Source organism: Sardina pilchardus, chromosome 7 (assembly GCF_963854185.1).
Source record: "Sardina pilchardus chromosome 7, fSarPil1.1, whole genome shotgun sequence".
NCBI lineage: Eukaryota > Metazoa > Chordata > Actinopteri > Clupeiformes > Clupeidae > Sardina > Sardina pilchardus.
In genome coordinates this window covers 11,393,755-11,410,452 of record NC_085000.1, presented here as the reverse complement: position 1 = coordinate 11,410,452, position 16,698 = coordinate 11,393,755, and the positions used below count along the sequence as shown (strand labels likewise).

The window sequence follows — 16,698 nt, the reverse complement described above, 5'->3', positions numbered from 1 at the left end:
AGGAGGCCAGTGATGAGGCTTATAGCAGTCCTCAAACTTTTCTATCATTCCCCACTTTGGAGGTGGGGAATTGTCAAGCTCCATCAACCTGCATTTTTTCCCCCTCATTTTGATTATGTTACATTTCCTGTCTCGGTCAGATGTTATTTTGATTCATGTCCGTCTGTTTATGACCCCTGCTTGTGGCTATTTGGTTTTGAATTGATGATCCATGAAAATAGAAAGGCATTATGAAAGAAGGCACAAAAACGCAAATTCCCTCCTGTTCATTGCACACCTGTCATGTCTCTATTCCCCACTAGTGGGGCCCACAGCCCACCCACACTTTGAGAGCCACTGGCTTAGAGGTTGTGGAGAGCTTTAAAAGTCATTGCGTCATCAGCAGTGACCATAACAACAAATTCTCTGTTGTCCACTGCTTGTCTCTGTTGTTGTGAAGGTCAACGTTTTGCTGTCGTTTGTGGTGCCAATGGCTGTGGTGTCTATCCTCAACTGGCTCATTGGCAGAGAGATGCAGCGACTTTCCCAGCAGGCGTTGTTACATCACTCCGGCAGCCCTCCATTGTCCAGCTATGCCACTGAGCCGGCCCGTTCCCGTTCATTGCGCCACGGCGTAACTGTCCTGCGTGAGTGAGCTCATTTTCTCATGATTGTACAATAGCCTACAGTATACAGTATGCTGTGATGTGCATGCACATCTAAATGCCTACCAAGGACATTAGCTTTACATCATGTGTGACTTAGCACTGCCTGCCAGGTTGGACATCATAGCCTATATATTCAAGTCTTAGAACTGTATTTACCTGTTAGCTTTTTCTGCGATCTGTGTTTAAGATGACTGTATATATTTTCCTTTGGACAGGCGTGGTGGTGGTTGCCTTCGTTGTGTGCTGGTTGCCGTACCACATGCGGCGTCTCATGTTCTGTTACATTATCGAATGGACAGAGTAAGTGAGCTCATATCCCTAGGAAATGAGGCTATGTGTGAGGCACAGTAAAGTAGCCTTAATCTCCTCTCACTCCTTAATGGAAACCTTGAAGCATTGGAATTGTAGGCAACTGTTACCTCTATACTGTTTTCTTGACGAACCTATAGGCTTAATATTACATGTCAGGGCCTTAAGTGAGGGGAATGGCACACACACACACACACACACACACACACACACACACACACACACACCATGTTCACCCCTCTTCTTTGCTCTGTACCTGATTAACCTACCTGATTTTAGAATAGATCATCTGCAGAACTATTGAACAGATCTATATCTGGAGGAGGTCTCAGGAGCATTACATTACAGTACATTACATTACATTTGGCTGACACTTTTTAGCCAAAGCGACTTACAACATGGTAAATATTTAAGCTTTTTAACACAATTCTCACAACAATTAGGAACATTTTAAAAGGTAGAGTGCAGTAAGAATAAGTGCATCAGTAAGAATAAGTGCATCAGCCATGGTCAAGGATATTTCAACAGGCACAAGCAGGTGGTAAGAAGCAAGAATAAGAACTTAATGAAATTGATTATTGAAGTACTTTCACTATAATGAATGATACTTAAACAATATAGCACCAGTGATACACCAGTTTTTACAGGTCAAAGCTTAGCTTTTTTCTTATAAAACCGTCTGAAGTTCTCCTCTCTCCTTTGCCTGTATTCACAGACACCTGTATGACTTCTACCACTACTTCTATATGATGACAAATGTCCTCTTCTATGTGAGCTCTGCCATCAATCCAGTGCTTTATAACCTGGTTTCGGCCAAGTACCGGGAGCTCTTCTTCGCCACACTCAGCTCCTCCTGTCTCCATGGCTTTCACAAGAGGGAGTGTGACCGACGAGACAACGAACTCCACCACCCTCAGCAACTGGCCTTACCTGTGCTACATAACCCTCTCATGACACAACAAACATCTCTTTCATTCTCAGTTACCAATGAAACACTGATCTGACCATTCTCCAATACAGATCAGAGAACTCTCCGTTCACAGATGTTGGACAAAGGTGTGTGCGTGTATGTGTGTGTGTCAGGGATGGAAATTGGCCACCCGCCAAATGCGTGTAGGTTTGACCGCTGGCGGGTGAAATATGTCAACACACCCGCCACTGTGGCAGGTAAGCAACTACTAAGTTGTTTATTTCATCAGAATATTAGCAGTCTCCACAGAGGTAAGTCAAGTCAAGTCAAGTTTATTTATATAGCGCATTTCATACACAGAGGTCATTCAATAAATAAACAAAAAAAATAATTCATAAACAAAAACCAAACAGTAATAGCAGATAAAAGCATAGATGGGCAAAGATAGGCTAATAATAATAAGATAAAATTATAATGATCACCCTGCTGAAAAAAACTGCAAGAAACCAGCTTATGCTGGTAGCTGGTTTTAGCTGGTTTTAGCTGGTCTTTGCTGGTGTAGCTGGTTAGGCCACCAGACATGCTGGTGTGACCATCTGAGGAAGCTGGTTGTGCTGGTATGACCAGCCTGTTGTGTGGGATACAGTTGGTTTAAGATGGTCATGCTGGTGACCAGCCTGCCAAGCTTGATGGTCAAGCTGGTTTTCTAAAATGACCAACATAAGCTGGCATGGCCAGTAAAAACCAGCAATGTAGACCAGCAACACCAATTAAAAATATAGCTGCAGGCAGCAATGGGTGGGCCAAGCTTTGGAATGGGAAAGTGGGAGGGAACCCCCTCCCCCCCACGACCACCATAGAGGAGTGTTTGTGTGCTTGTGTCTGGGTTTGAGATAGAGAGAGATGAAAGCATTACTGAAAAATGAGCTGACTTCCTGTGATTATAGCGCCCCCCCCCCCTAGTGGTCAAAAGACATGACATGAGAGAGTGGGCATGTGGAATGGGAGAGTGGGCGTATGAAAAGGGAACCCCCTCCCCCACGACCACCATAGAGGAGTGTTTGTGTGCTTGTGTCTGGGTTTGAGAGAGAGTGAGAGTGGATGTACATGTGTGTAAAGAAAATAGTCAGAAATAATTTCAATTTTTTGTGTGTGTGTTTCTGTCCTTGGGATGTGTTCCTAAGTCCACATACCAAGTTTGGTTTCGATAGGTGAAAGTGTTGGTATTTATAGCGCCCCAAGTGGTGAAATGTCACCAAATGGTTTTTTTGTGTCCTCAGGATGGGGGTCCATATATCAAGTTAGGTTTTTATGAAAGCATTATTGAAAAAGAGCTGACTTCCTGTGATTATAGCACCCCCTTAGTGGTCAAAAGACATGCCATTTGTTGTGCGTCCTCAGGATGATGTCCTGAGTGCATGTACCAAGTTTGGTTTTGATACTTGAAACCGTTGCTGAGATATGAGCCTACTTCCTGTTACTATAGCGCCCTCACAGTTGTCAAAGGTCACCAAATTTATTGAGCCTCCTCCTAACAGGTTGTTTAGTCCATGTACCAAGTTTGGTTTTGATACATGAAAGCTTTGTTGAAATATGAGCCTACTTCCTTTGAATATGTATATACAGCACTTTGGTCAACTGTGGTTGTTTTTTAAAGTGCTATACAAATAAATTGACATTGACATTGAGTACAGCACCGCATAGTGGTCAAAATTTACTACATTTATTGGGGCTCCTCTTAATTGGGTCCTGAGCCCATGTACTAAGTTTGGTCTTGATTAATGAAAGCCTTGCTGAGAAATAGGTTCACTTCCTGTGTGGCGGCTTCGCCTCCAATTTGGATTGGCTGTTACAGCCGAGCACTTCCGTTAATTGTTCCACAAAGCAATGCAATTATAAGTCATGGTCTGAAGATGGTCTGTGCAAATTTTGGTGAGAATTGGATGAAATATGTGACCTGTGAAACTTTTTGAAAGATTTTGACCTTGTCCTGTTGGTGGCGCTACAGCCTGAATGGAAGTCTTGTAAATAGGTGGGTGGGGTCATTTCTTTTGCCTTAATCTACTGAGCAAGTTTCAGCTTGATAGGTCAAAGCATTGCAGAGCTACTTGCATTAATGTTGTTAAAAAAATTTATGAATTTTGACCTGTTGGTGGCGCTGGAGTTTTGGGGTCTGGAGTCTGTAAATTGGTGAAAGTGGTCATTGGCGATTGAGGAATATGTGTGTTAAATTTCAGAACTTTTTACTGTATGGTTCTATGGCTTTCATAGATATAGGTTCAATGTCTGTGTAGCGGCTTCACAGCCAATTTTGATTAGGGGCCAATACTTTTGTCAATTGTTCCAGAAAGCGATGCAATGAGAAGGCATGGTCTGAAGATGGTATATGCAAATGTTGGTAAGAATCAGATGAAATTTGTGGCCTGTGAAACTTTTTGAAAGTTTTGACCTTGGCCTGTTGTTGGCGCTACAGCGTTAACGGTAAAGCCTTGTAAATTGGTGGGTGGGGCTAAACCTCTTGCCTTGATCCATTCAGCAAGTTTCAGCTTGATTGGTCTAAGCATTGCAGAGCTATTTGCATTAATGTTGTTAAGCAAAGTTCGCCAGTCGCTAATATATGGATGCAGAAAGTAAGTGTGCCACTGACCAGGAAAATCCTAGTCGGGAATCATTCGCGCATAGCTGAAAGGCTATTTTATGAGCGCATGAGGCTTGGGGATAAGGAAGAGTGCACAGTGCGTGCACACACCCTAGGGGAGAGCGGGGTTAAGTGTCACACTTTTTACTTAAAATCAGTTTCCGCAAAAACTGTGTCCTGCACAAATTCCCTTTCAGGACACAAAGGAAGCCTCATGTGTCAGGTACAAATGGAGGGACCTTGATCTGCTTGAATATAGTCAGCTACCACTCAACAAAAAATATCCCAAAACAAATATTGGCCGGGTTTCCCAAAATCGTTAAGAAGCTCTTAAGTCCAAAGAACTTCTTAGGAGCGTTCTTAGAACATTCTTACAACGCTCCTAAGAAGTTCTTAGCACTTAAGAGCTTCTTAACAATTTTGGGAAACCCGGCCATTGTCAATTCGGTTAAGAGAGACATATACACATAAAAGACTCAAGGTGGAATAATTAAAGACATGTTAACAGAAAGCATCTGAGAACAATTTGGTCTTAAAGGTGGGCTAGGAGATCTTTGGAGCATGCACCCTGGAGCATTTTTTAACATATTGCTTGAGAAACTCTTCACACCCCCATTGCAACCAATTAATTAAAAGTTTTGACACAAAAATGTAAAGTTTTAGTGGCCTCTAGAACGAACAATCCAGGAAAAACACTGTCCAATCAAACTGAACGGACTGTTTCTCAAATGCTAAAGCACAAAAGCCAATCCTCTAAACCAAATGACCAGTTGTCTAAACACATTTACTAAATCTAGCCACAATTTTTCAATACCATAAACACATTTCACATGAAGACACAATTCACAAAACACAATCCTTCGTTCTCATAAATCTAAGCACATTTTTCTTTGCTAAAACACATGTTGCAAAACATATTCTCAAATGAAAGCTCATGTGATGCAAAATGCTTGCCACAGTCAGCAATAACTGAACACAATGAACACACCATGGCATAATTTATTACACACAACAACTCAAAAATGAAGACACTTGTTGCTAATGCGCACAGTGACTGTGGTGTGTGTGTGTGTGGTGTGAATGAAGAAAATAAAAGAACTTCACACCCTGATCACGTTTTCAAGAATAGGCTACTGTTGTGTGCAATAGATTCTTTTTTTTGCATTGAGTTGTGTTACAGTAGTGTACTTGCAGAATTTTCTGTACTCTTCATATGAAACTCACAACTAAATGAAGAGCTCTTTTCCAAAACGCTATAAATCTATTTTTGAAAACATTACTGTACTGTAACAAATCATGTTACTGTATTTACATTAATTGTGTTTTTCCAGTTTGTTTTGTTTTTATTGAGTAAAGATAAATTACTGTAATTACTGTAAACATAGCCCAATACAGTTTCACTGAGATTACTTGAAAAACAAAATGTAAAAAATATATTTAGCCTATGAAAATTCATTAGTAAAATGGTGGATATAGCGTTTTGGAAAAGAACTCTTCAAATGCCTAATCCTCTGCAGAGATATAAGAAGATCCGTTACTCTAAAGTTTTTTTAAAAATATGTATTGGCAGTTATGAAACAAAGAACCTGCTCACAAATTGAGCATTGTGCTTTCAATTGTTTTGCTGTAGTGTGTAATGTATATGTTTACATTTTTGAAAGCTTTGAGCTGCTCTTTTGGTGTGAAAGTTTGAGTTTTGAAGTGAGAAGGTGTGGTTGTGCTTATGTAGCTTTAGAAAAGGGTATTGTGTTTAGACATTGGGGAACATGGAGGAAACGTTTGTGAAATGTGTTTTAGCATTTGAGAAAAACTGTAATGATGATTGGATTCTGATGCATCTATCAAACTGCAATCTGCTCCTCCCCCCGCTCATGAACAAGCATTGCACGTTCCTGCACTCTGGAGGTGTGGCTTCGGGGGTAAGTCTGAAGAAAGGGGTTGGGACTTTTGACCTGTGTATTTTCAAAATCATGTTTTGACATTAGCCCTCTCAGTTTGGCAATATTTTTGAGGTGCTAAAAAGCTGATTTGGTTATCATTTTCATGGCTGTTGAAATTTAGATCACTGTCGTTTAATATACAAAGAACAGTATCCTTGGCTTTCAATCCTGTTGTGTCAAGGAGAGTGGCAACCTTAAGTCTTTACTCCTTTTTACCAAATACAATGATTACAGTTTTTTCTTTGTTCAGCTGAAGAACATTTTGAGACATCCAGGTGTTGATTTGTTCTATACACTCACAAAGAGAATCAAGGGGACCTAGTCGTTTGGCGACAGAGCTAAGTAGATTTGTGTGTCATCTGCATAGCTGATTAAATCAAATTACTTTGGATGATTTGTCCAAGTGGGAGCATATAAAGGTTGAATAATAGTGGCCCCAAGATGGGGAACGCCAAGGACGTTGGTGTTGAGGTACAGTTGTCGATGGCAACAAAGAAGCTCTTCTCTAGATATACTGTATTTTGAGCCAGTTGATAATTATGTTTGTAAATCCAGCCCAGTGTTCTAGTCTGTGTAGTAAAATATTGTGATCAACAGTGTCAAATTCTGCGCTTCAGGTCCAGTAGCACTAGGACTGATGTTTTACCAGAATCTGTGTTGTACGTATTGAAAACCTTAAAGGGATATTCCGCCATTTTTGGAAATACGCTCATTTTCCACCTCCCCTCGAGCAAAACAATCGATATTTACCTTTTCATCCAGCCATTCTGTGAGTCTGGCGATACAACTTTTAGCTTCAGCCTAGCATAGATCATTGAAACGGATTAGACCAGTAGCATCTCGCCTGCTAGTATCATATTTAAAAGTGACTAAGATTTCCAGTAATTTTCCCATTTAAAACGTGTCTCTTCTCAAGTTAGAAAGTGCAATAAGACCAACTGAAAATGAAACCTGGCGTTTTTCTAGGCTGATTTGACATGGAACTACACTCTCATCTGGCGTAATAATAAAGGCAACTTGTTATAACTATCTTATAACTTGAGAAGAGAAACGTTTTAAATGGGAAAATTACTGGAAATCTTAGTCACTTTTAAACATGATGCTAGCAGGCAAAATGCTACTGGTCTAATCCGTTTCATTGATCTATGCTAGGCTGAAGTTAAAGAGGAACTATGCAGGATTGAAGATTTCATCTCTGGTTTCGGTTTCGTTTTTCGTTTTCGCTCGTTTTAGGTGCTGTGTCCACCAAACACGTTTTTTGCGCCGACGGCGACCATTTTCAATGTAAAGTCTATCCCTCGGCGGAAAAAAACGGTCGGCGCCGACCTTTTTTGTCGCAGCGCTCAGAGCGCTCAAAGTTGAAATCTGTTCAACTTTTAGAACAGCGCCGGGCTCGTCAATGGCACTTCTCGTTATAAACCGTCTCTGGTTTTGGTAACTTAGATAGATAGATAGATGATAGATAGATACTTTATTGATCCCCAAGGGGAAATTCAAGAAACTTAGCAACAATAAACACTTATCGAAGCGCCGAGAGGAGGAGGTTGTGGGCGCTCTGGCTGTAAAAAACGTGTTTGGTGGACACAGCACCTTATGCTTGCATTTCCTCTGCAGAGCTTCCCCGACAGCTTTAGCGTGTATATTTATACATGTATAGGCTATATTTAAATATATAAATTGCAAGCGTGGTTCTTCGTCTCAGACTTCCAGATGTAAACAAGGAGCGATCGTCTCCTGCAGAAAGTTGCATAGGGTCTCTTTAAACGTTGTATCGCCAGACTCACAGAATGGCTGGATGAATGGGGAAAAGGTAAATATCGATTATTTTGCTTGAGAGGAGGTGGAAAATGAGCTCATTTCCAAAAATCCCTTTAAAGTGTAACTGCACCCCATAACTCCACCCACTTCACATTTCTGAAAAAGGCTTTCAAAATGGGCGGGACGTTCTGAAATTTGGAAGGGAGGGGCACACGCGAACCATGCCCAGATAGCAAAACTACACTGGAACGGAACTGGGCCACATCTACCACAACATTCGGCACGGATCTGCATAATGGACCTGAACCGGCGTCCAAACGCACATCGGTCCAAAATTGTTTTGGATCCGTTTGACGGATCTGCGGCAGATATGAACTTGCACTCGTCCTGGTCCGTCCCAGATAGCAAAACACACCTACCACGACATCAGGCACGGATCTGAATAGTGGACCTGATCCGGCGTCCAAACGCACATCGGTCCACAATTGTTTTGGATCCGTTTTACTGATCTGGTGCTAATAAGGGCTAAGATTGCTCCCAACAAACAAGACAACGTCCCGGCGATGATTCAGAGCATTTTAAAGAACGTATTTCTCACCGCGACGTAAAAAGAGGAAAGATCTAATTGCCTCGACTTTCACCCAGCTTACTTTTGTGCCGTTTAGCTTTTCCCCCCCCAAGTAGTTCTGTCGCGGATGACATGGCGTTCGGTAATCATTCATGGGAGTGAGACACCTGTCGTTATTGTTAAGCAGACATTGGCCTTCAGCAATGGTTAGCAAGTATGTACATCAATTGAATACATGATATTAATTAGTCTTACCCGTGGATGCGGCTTGTAGAATGATGATCGCGTCCAGATGATTAGTAAACTCATTAGTCAGCTGGATACTTATACCCGGTTAGGTCTGATACTTTCACGACTACGGTGTATTTTCCCCCTAATAAATTACTAATTCAATGGTCATATCTAGTAATGTTATTGTTCAAAACATCAGTGGAGTAGGTTAGCCTATAAGCTAAGTCCCAACCACATTGTTTCAAAATTCAAAACTAATATTTGCAATGCATGCTCGGAAGCAAACCTCAACAAAGTAGGCCTACACAAAATATAATTAAAGTTATCAGAGAATGTTTAGGTTATATTTTATATCTAAACCATGAGGTTTATAAAGACATAAAATTGTGATAAGCAGTATCCTTAATTCTTCTGCAAAGTTTTTTATAGTGGTGACCAGTTGGGGATGTTGTGAATGTCTGCCTAAAGTCATATGCAATATGGGACCTGTATTGCAGATCCGTACCACACACAAGAAGCGGACTCGTACCACACATAAGAGGCGGAACCGCATTGCAGATCCGTAGTACACACAATAAGCGGACCCGTACCACACACAAGAAAAGTACCACACACAAAAAAAGTATATATTCTATTCTAAGAGGCCGTACCACACACAAAAAAAGTATATATTCTATTCTAAGAGGCGGAACCGTATTGTAGATCCGTACCACACACAATAAGTGGACCCGTACCACACACCATACAGGTCCGCTTCTTGTGTGTGGTACGGATCTGCCATACGGGTCCGCTTATTGTGTGTGGTAGGCCTACGGATTTGCAATACGGGTCCGCTTATTGTGTGTGGTACGAGTCTGCTTCTTGTGTGTGGTACGGATCTGCAATAGGGCTCGGGCACACGTCTTGCATTCTAGGAATATACTGTAGCCACCATGTTGGTAGCGTACCGAACGTAATATCCATTCATTCAGATGCAGAAGACAAGAAGCAGAAATATAGTATTAGCGATTCTTTTCCTCCTGCAATTGTGGGTTGCGCTGTTACACCCCACTACACAACACCAAGAAGGCAAAAACTAAGTAACAGGAACACACTAATAGGTGGGAGTAAATCCATAGTAAACTAAGGAGTGAGGCTGCCAATATGGCTGTGCCCATGAAGTTTTCACATCATGATCCCGAGCCCTATTCATGGGTTTCATCAGGTCCCTTTCCACAGGTGAATACAATCAACCACCTTAATTATCAATGCAGACTGCATGGTGCTTGATACACCTGTGCAAAGGGACCTGATGAAACCCATGAATACGGGTCCGCTTCATGTGTGTGGTACGGATTTGCAATACGGGTCCGCTTGTGTGTGTAGTATGGGTCTGCTTGTTGTATGTAGTATGGATCAGCAATACGGGTCCGCTTATTGAGTGTGCTACGGGTCCACTTATTCTGTGTGGTACGGATCTGCAATACGGGACCGCTTATTAGGTGAGGTACAGGTCCGCTTATTTTGTGTTGTACGGATCTTCAATACGGGTCCGCTTATTGTGTGTGGTACGGGTCTGCTTATTGTGTGTGGTACGGATCTGCAATATGGGTCTGCTTATTGGGTGTGGTAGGGGTCCGCTTATTCTGTGTTCTACGGATCTTCGATACTGGTCCGCTTATTGGGTGTGATAGGGGTCCGCTTATTCTGTGTTGTACGGATCTGCAACACGAGTCCGCTTATTGGGTGTGGGCTACATCTGGCCCACAGTCAGATACCGTAGGTCCGCTACATACGGATCTAAAGGCTTTCATGCGGATCCGGCCCAAAGGAAATTGCTATCTGGGTGGTGATTTCGTGTCAATCTGGGACTGAGTGCTGCAGACATGGCTTTATCACAGGTAATCAGGGCAGCAGATGTTAGGACGTTTCATTCCTAATTTATAATATAATATAGCCGCAAACGGCAATGGGGGGGCCAAGCAGATTGGAGAGTGGGTGTGTGCATGACATTTGTTGTGTGTTCTCAGGATGATGTCTTGAGTGCATGTACCAAGTTTGGTTTTGATAGGTGAAAGTGTTGTTTATTATAGCACCCCTAGTGTTCAAACGTCACCAAATTTAGTGTTGGTCCTCAGGATGTGCTCACAAGTCCACGTACCAAGTTTGGTGTTGATCCGAGAAAGTTTTGCTAATTATAGCGCCCCTAGTGGTCAGAGTACACCAAATGTATTGTGCGTCCTCAGGGTGGGATTCCAAGTCCATATACCAAGTTTGGTTTTGATACTTGAAACCGTTGCTGAGATATGAGCCTACTTCCTGTTACTAGCACCCCCACAGTTGTCAAAGGGCACCAAAGTTATTGAGGCTTCTCTTAATTGGGTTCTGAGCCCATGTTCTAAATTGGTGAAAGTGCTGTGAGTTGTGAGTAGAATAAGTGTGCCAAATTTCACAACTTTTTACTGTATGGATCTATGGGCTGCCATAGACTTCCAGAGGAGAAGAATAATAATATAAAAGGTACAAACACTATGGGTGCTTCGCAGCTTTGCTGCTTGGCCCCCAAATATAATAACAACCCGGTGACGCAGAGTCGCCAGAGAAGTGCAGGACTACGTCAGCATTTTGGACCAAAATGCCATGGCATGTTTCAACCTGAGGGCACGGAGAGCTATATCTCCAATACAAAATCATACAAAATGATGCGGGAAACACAATTTTAGTCAATATTAACCCTGGTAATAGTGTAGTTGACCACTTATAAGTCATTTCAATCAAGCAACAGCTCAAAAAAACATATTTTAGGGTGCAGTTACACTTTAATGAGAGCTGTTTCAGTTATGTGATTTGCCCGAAAACCAGACTGAAAGTAATCAAAATACTCATTTGATGTTAGTTGAAGACTGCTATTTCAATAATTTTGTCAATAAAAGGTACTGTAGATTGGATATGGGCCTGTAATTGTTTAGTTTTGAGGCTTCTAGGTTATTCTTCTTGAGCAGTGGCTTTACAACAGCCGTTTTTGGTGACTTAGGAAACATGCCAGACAGCAGTGATGCATTTACAATGTGAAGGACATCTGCAGCTACACTGTGTTCCAAATTATTATGCAAATCACATTTTTCGCAGATTTTCCTAAATACAGTATGTGTTCATCTATAATCTGCACTTTTTACTGCTGAAGACGTGTTGCCTGTTTCTCTTTACTCCTCTCTTGTGTCACTCTCAATGGTCTCAACGGGGCTTGTTCCGTGGTCTCCCCAATGTGACGTAATAGAATGCATTGTGGGGGACAGAAGAATCATTGCAATTGTAAAATAGTATACTTTTGCGCATTATATTTCGTTTTGTGACACCCAACAACATCAAATGCAATGGATAACAGTTTGAATGTGTAGTACCAACAAGTTAATAATGCAAAGTTGTTGGAAAATGAGCCAATACAACCTTTAAAGCTGCCATTTGGTGGCTTATCACCCAGTCTTTATAGCTTGAATTAAACTGAGAGACATTGTCAGAAAGCATGCTCCTCCTGGCAATCAAACTACTTGAACTGACACTGAAAATGCTGAGTTAGGGGTCTGCTCCGGTTCATGGTTTGCGCAACTGTGTACAACAGGCTTTGGTGTATGTTGAGGGCTTGTCTGTGCCTTTGGCATGTTGCGTTGCCGTTTGAGACAAAGACAGAGACCTACTATTTACCTAGATCTGCCACGACATTGGGGAGATGTTTGCTCAGGCTGGCAACCAAAGTGACAACACCTTCAAATATACGTTGTTTCCACCAATGACTGCTTTACATAATTCAAGTCTTGGCTGAAGAGGGAGTGAAAATGGCAAGGGAAAGGAGGGATTAAGGACAGGATAATAAGGCAAATAAACCAGTAGAATCACACTGATAAACACTCCAGAGCATGTCAATTTCTCAATTCTGCTTTTATTTTACATTCACACACACATGAAAGTCCCTGATTCCCATCTGTGTGAACTGATAAAGGTTCTCCTCGATGACTTTTACAAAAAGTGAAAAGAAAATGCATCATTCAGAGGACAGACACATAGTATTATGTTACTGATTACTTAACTCATTATCAAGTCACTTCGAGATATACCACACCCATGACTACAATGGAGCTTTAGTGCATTGTAAAGCAGTCAAACGCTCACATTATAGGGAGTGGTAGCTGTAGTATCTACATAATGCACTCTGGGCAGAAGTAGTTTAAAAAGGAATACAAACCAAGATAAACAATAGTTCTTCTGCTTAAGTATGTCTCTCCTAACGATTGTTTGGAATTATTCCACTTGTTGAAATTGATATTTGTCATGGTCCAGCACCTCACATTTGTGCATGTGTCTCTGACAGCATTTTACATTAATGCACACATAAAATCAAACACCCACACTACAGAACCCCTGAAGATGGAGTCTTTGTAACAGGCCCGATGCCTTCAGGATCCTATGGCTGCATGCGGATGGCACCGTCCAGTCGAATCACCTCCCCATTGAGCATGGGGTTCTCAGTGATCGACGTCACCAGGTGTGCGAACTCTGCGGGGTCTCCCAGGCGGGAGGGGAAGGGCACTTGACGAGCCAGAAAGTTTCGCACCTTCTCTGGCAGACCAGCTAGCAGCGGTGTGGAGAACAGACCTGCGGACAGGAAGCTGTGTTATGAGGTCAAGAGAGAATGAGAGAGAAAGAGGTAGAAACAGAAAAAAGTTGACCAAGCACACATATGAAAGGGTAAATCATATTGAATATACAGTAGGTAGTTAAGATGTAAACATGCTGATCCACAAGGACTACGAGCCAAGATGGAGCATACAAGCTCAAAACTAAAAACAGAAGCCTTCTCCTCCAACTTTCTCACACAAGCTGTCTGAACATCAGATGGATAAACTGACCGGGAGCAATGGTGACCACACGAATCCCCATGGGAGCCAGGTCACGGGCAATGGGTAGAGTCATCCCCACGATGCCACCCTTGGATGCAGAATAAGCAGCCTGGCCCACCTGGAGACAAGTAAATAGATAATAGGATAGGACATAAAATAACAAATCAGCTTGGAACAGCAGGTTCCATATACTGTACATATGATAAGGATGCAAAATGTGAGTGGAAAAACAGCCATACCTGTCCATCAAAGGCAGCCACACTGGCTGTGTTGATGATACAGCCTCTGTGTCCATCTGCGTCCGGCTCATTTTTAGACATTTCACCAACAGCCAGTCGGATAACATTAAAGGTACCACCTATGTTAACCTATGACAACGAAAAGATGTTATAAAATAAATACGATATTCCAGGTCCAAAAAAAGATTCTTTCTTAAAATGTATTTAGCGACACATCAAATGCAACTCACAAGAAATACACTGAAATTATCCACACAGAAAAACTTACATTAATAACGCGTGTGAAGTCCTCAAGGCTGTGTGGAAGATCCTTTTTGAAGTTGTATGTCTTCACAGCAACAGCGATACCAGCACAGTTTACAGCCAAATCCAGGCGACCAAACTTCTCCCGAGCCAGGGACACGGCTGAACGCACATCTGACTCTGAGGAGACCTACATTGCACAGGTTCATAGTCAGGACGGGAAAGAGCATTACCATTTACATTTACTCTTCAAAGTTCAAGTTGTTTGTTGTAAGTGACTTACAACAATGAGGATTAACATTCAACCCAAATAGCAAAGGAGACTTCAGGTACTATACTACGATACAATACTACAACAATAAATACTACTACCCGTTAGTGGAAATAGTGGTAGAAGGAGGTAGAAGTGGAATGTGTGTGTGTGTGTGTGTGTGTGTGTGTGTGTGTGTGTGTGTGTGTGTGTGTGTGTGTGTGTGTGTGGGTGAGATGGTCGCATGGTAAGTGCATGTTTGGTGTGTTGGGTCGTTAGAAGCGTTAGTAGAGGAGGTATTCTCCTGAGAGTTGGATCTTCAAGAGCTATTTGACTAAAGAGAGGGGTGCCCTTGCTCTGGCAGCACTTGTGAGTCATTCCAACATCTGGACACTACAAATGAAAATCGTCTGGATTGCCATGTGTGTAAGGGCAGCAGCACTAGACTAGCTGTCAAAGGGTAACATAAGCCTTTACGGGAGCATTTAGGTAAGCGGGTACATTACGTCTAGAAAGACATTCTCTGAGGGGAGCACTAGCTTATGCAGATGCTATGGTGGTGGTCATGATGATGAACTATCAAACACCATCCAAACAAAATTATCATGGATTCTGTGTAGGGATGTAAACACCAAAAGAGACACTGCCAATTGATGTGCTTATTACTTAATCTGACATTGTGATCATGACACAAAAGTTTCCTTACTTTTATAATTTTATCCACAGCCAAATGTAATTGATTTATAATAAATGTTGACAGACAGACACAGAAAGTTTCGATTAACTGGCTACCGTCTCAATGACACTTACATCAGCGGGGGCAAACGCACAGCGGTCGCCAAGACTAGTGGCCAGATTGTGTCCATCCGAACTAGGCAGGTCCAGGATCACAGCGCTAGCCCCTTGACTGACCAGACGTTCCACAGTGGCCCGGCCCAAACCAGAAGCTCCTCCAGTCACCAGCCCAACCATGCCCTGTCAGACACAAGGACACTCATCACTTGCGCCGTTCAGGTCTCTGAAGTTTACTATCAGGTATCACAAACTTTCGGTGCTACAGTTGCATGTTGGAGTGGAGGATATTACACAACATTTCTTAAAAAGTGAAACATTTATTTCAACCAATATCCACTGATGTGGAGTCTCTCCATTGTTATCTAATGTAACTAGCTTATTAGCTTAGATAGCTAGTATTCGGAGTTAACCACAATATGTCAAGGCAAGAGCTGATGTATTCATTATCACATGTGCTAATCAGTACATCATCAATGCTATATCTAAGTAAGGAGACTCGGCTCGTCATAGTAAGTTGCACTACTGCATGCAAGAAACATAGGCTGATCACGCTCTTACTATAATTTTCAGTCGCCGTGAATGCCTTCTGTATGAGGTACAAGTTTTATCTGGCTAACTCCAAGGTTCTGTTGCTAACGTCAATGGGATAATGTTAGCGAATTACTTTTTTTTCCCTAGGTGTCAAATACAATGTTCTTAGCCAAATCCTATATACTTTTCAGTAGTTGGTTTATAAATGCAGTTTCTTCGACGGTTGCGTGCTTTGTATAACTTGTGAACAACCAAGTTCTCTCACCTTGACACGCCTGATGTTCGCCATGTTCATAGACCAACGTTGTCCCCGATTCACTAGCAACGTCCGACTTGCTAGAGCGGCGAACCTACCAAGTGATTAACCAATGAAAATCCTTCTATCCAAAACGCCCCCCTCTGGTCTTTGGCTCCAATGCAAAAGATTGACAGAAAGCTCATCCAATCAGAATTGAACTGGCAAGACTCAAAAGGTCACTTAGGGCAACAATGCCCCACCCCCTTTTTTTTTAAAACATTTCCAAATAGTTAATTCCTCACGAATGTATTTATGATTAGCTAATCTAAAATAATCTCACACTATGTACAAAACAGTTGTCCAATAGTGAAAACCAATGTCACTGACTAAATCATGAAAAAAAAAACACACAACATTACATGGTTTTAGTTATTATTTTATTTTCAAACAAAGGAACATCACACATTAACTAAATCCTGGTCATCATGTTCTTTCTGAATACAATGCTACTTGATATCAAAAAAAGG

General features: G+C 41.9%; 2 protein-coding genes across 2 annotated transcripts in view; one reads left to right on the top strand and one right to left on the bottom strand.

The window, feature by feature from the left end:
* The window catches only part of LOC134087002 (neurotensin receptor type 1-like), a 3,096-nt gene extending 1,136 nt beyond the window's left edge, over nucleotides 1-1,960 (top strand). Inside the window, exons 2-4 of the mRNA XM_062540201.1 lie at nucleotides 440-626; nucleotides 863-947; nucleotides 1,672-1,960. Coding sequence (XP_062396185.1) covers nucleotides 440-626; nucleotides 863-947; nucleotides 1,672-1,960 — 561 coding nt within the window. The remainder of the gene's footprint in view (nucleotides 1-439; nucleotides 627-862; nucleotides 948-1,671) is intronic.
* A 10,937-nt stretch (nucleotides 1,961-12,897) lies between these two features.
* hsd17b10 (hydroxysteroid (17-beta) dehydrogenase 10) lies at nucleotides 12,898-16,283 on the bottom strand. Its single transcript, XM_062540752.1, has 6 exons — nucleotides 16,199-16,283; nucleotides 15,418-15,582; nucleotides 14,383-14,547; nucleotides 14,115-14,243; nucleotides 13,885-13,993; nucleotides 12,898-13,630 (listed from the first exon to the last, which is right to left on the bottom strand). Exons 1-6 carry the CDS (start codon nucleotides 16,226-16,228, stop codon nucleotides 13,440-13,442), a joined length of 789 nt encoding a protein of 262 aa, XP_062396736.1. The 5' UTR covers nucleotides 16,229-16,283; the 3' UTR covers nucleotides 12,898-13,439.
* Between the last annotated feature and the right edge of the window lie 415 nt (nucleotides 16,284-16,698).

Excerpts from the sequence above, each read along its gene's own strand:
- hsd17b10 (XM_062540752.1), bottom strand. The coding sequence starts at position 16,228 with ATGAACATGGCGAACATCAGGCGTGTCAAG. Across the intron at positions 15,583-16,198 it reads CGAACATCAGGCGTGTCAAG|GGCATGGTTGGGCTGGTGAC; the intron begins GTGAGAGAACTT and ends TGTGTCTGACAG. Across the intron at positions 13,631-13,884 it reads TGTGGTCACCATTGCTCCCG|GTCTGTTCTCCACACCGCTG; the intron begins GTCAGTTTATCC and ends TCCTGTCCGCAG.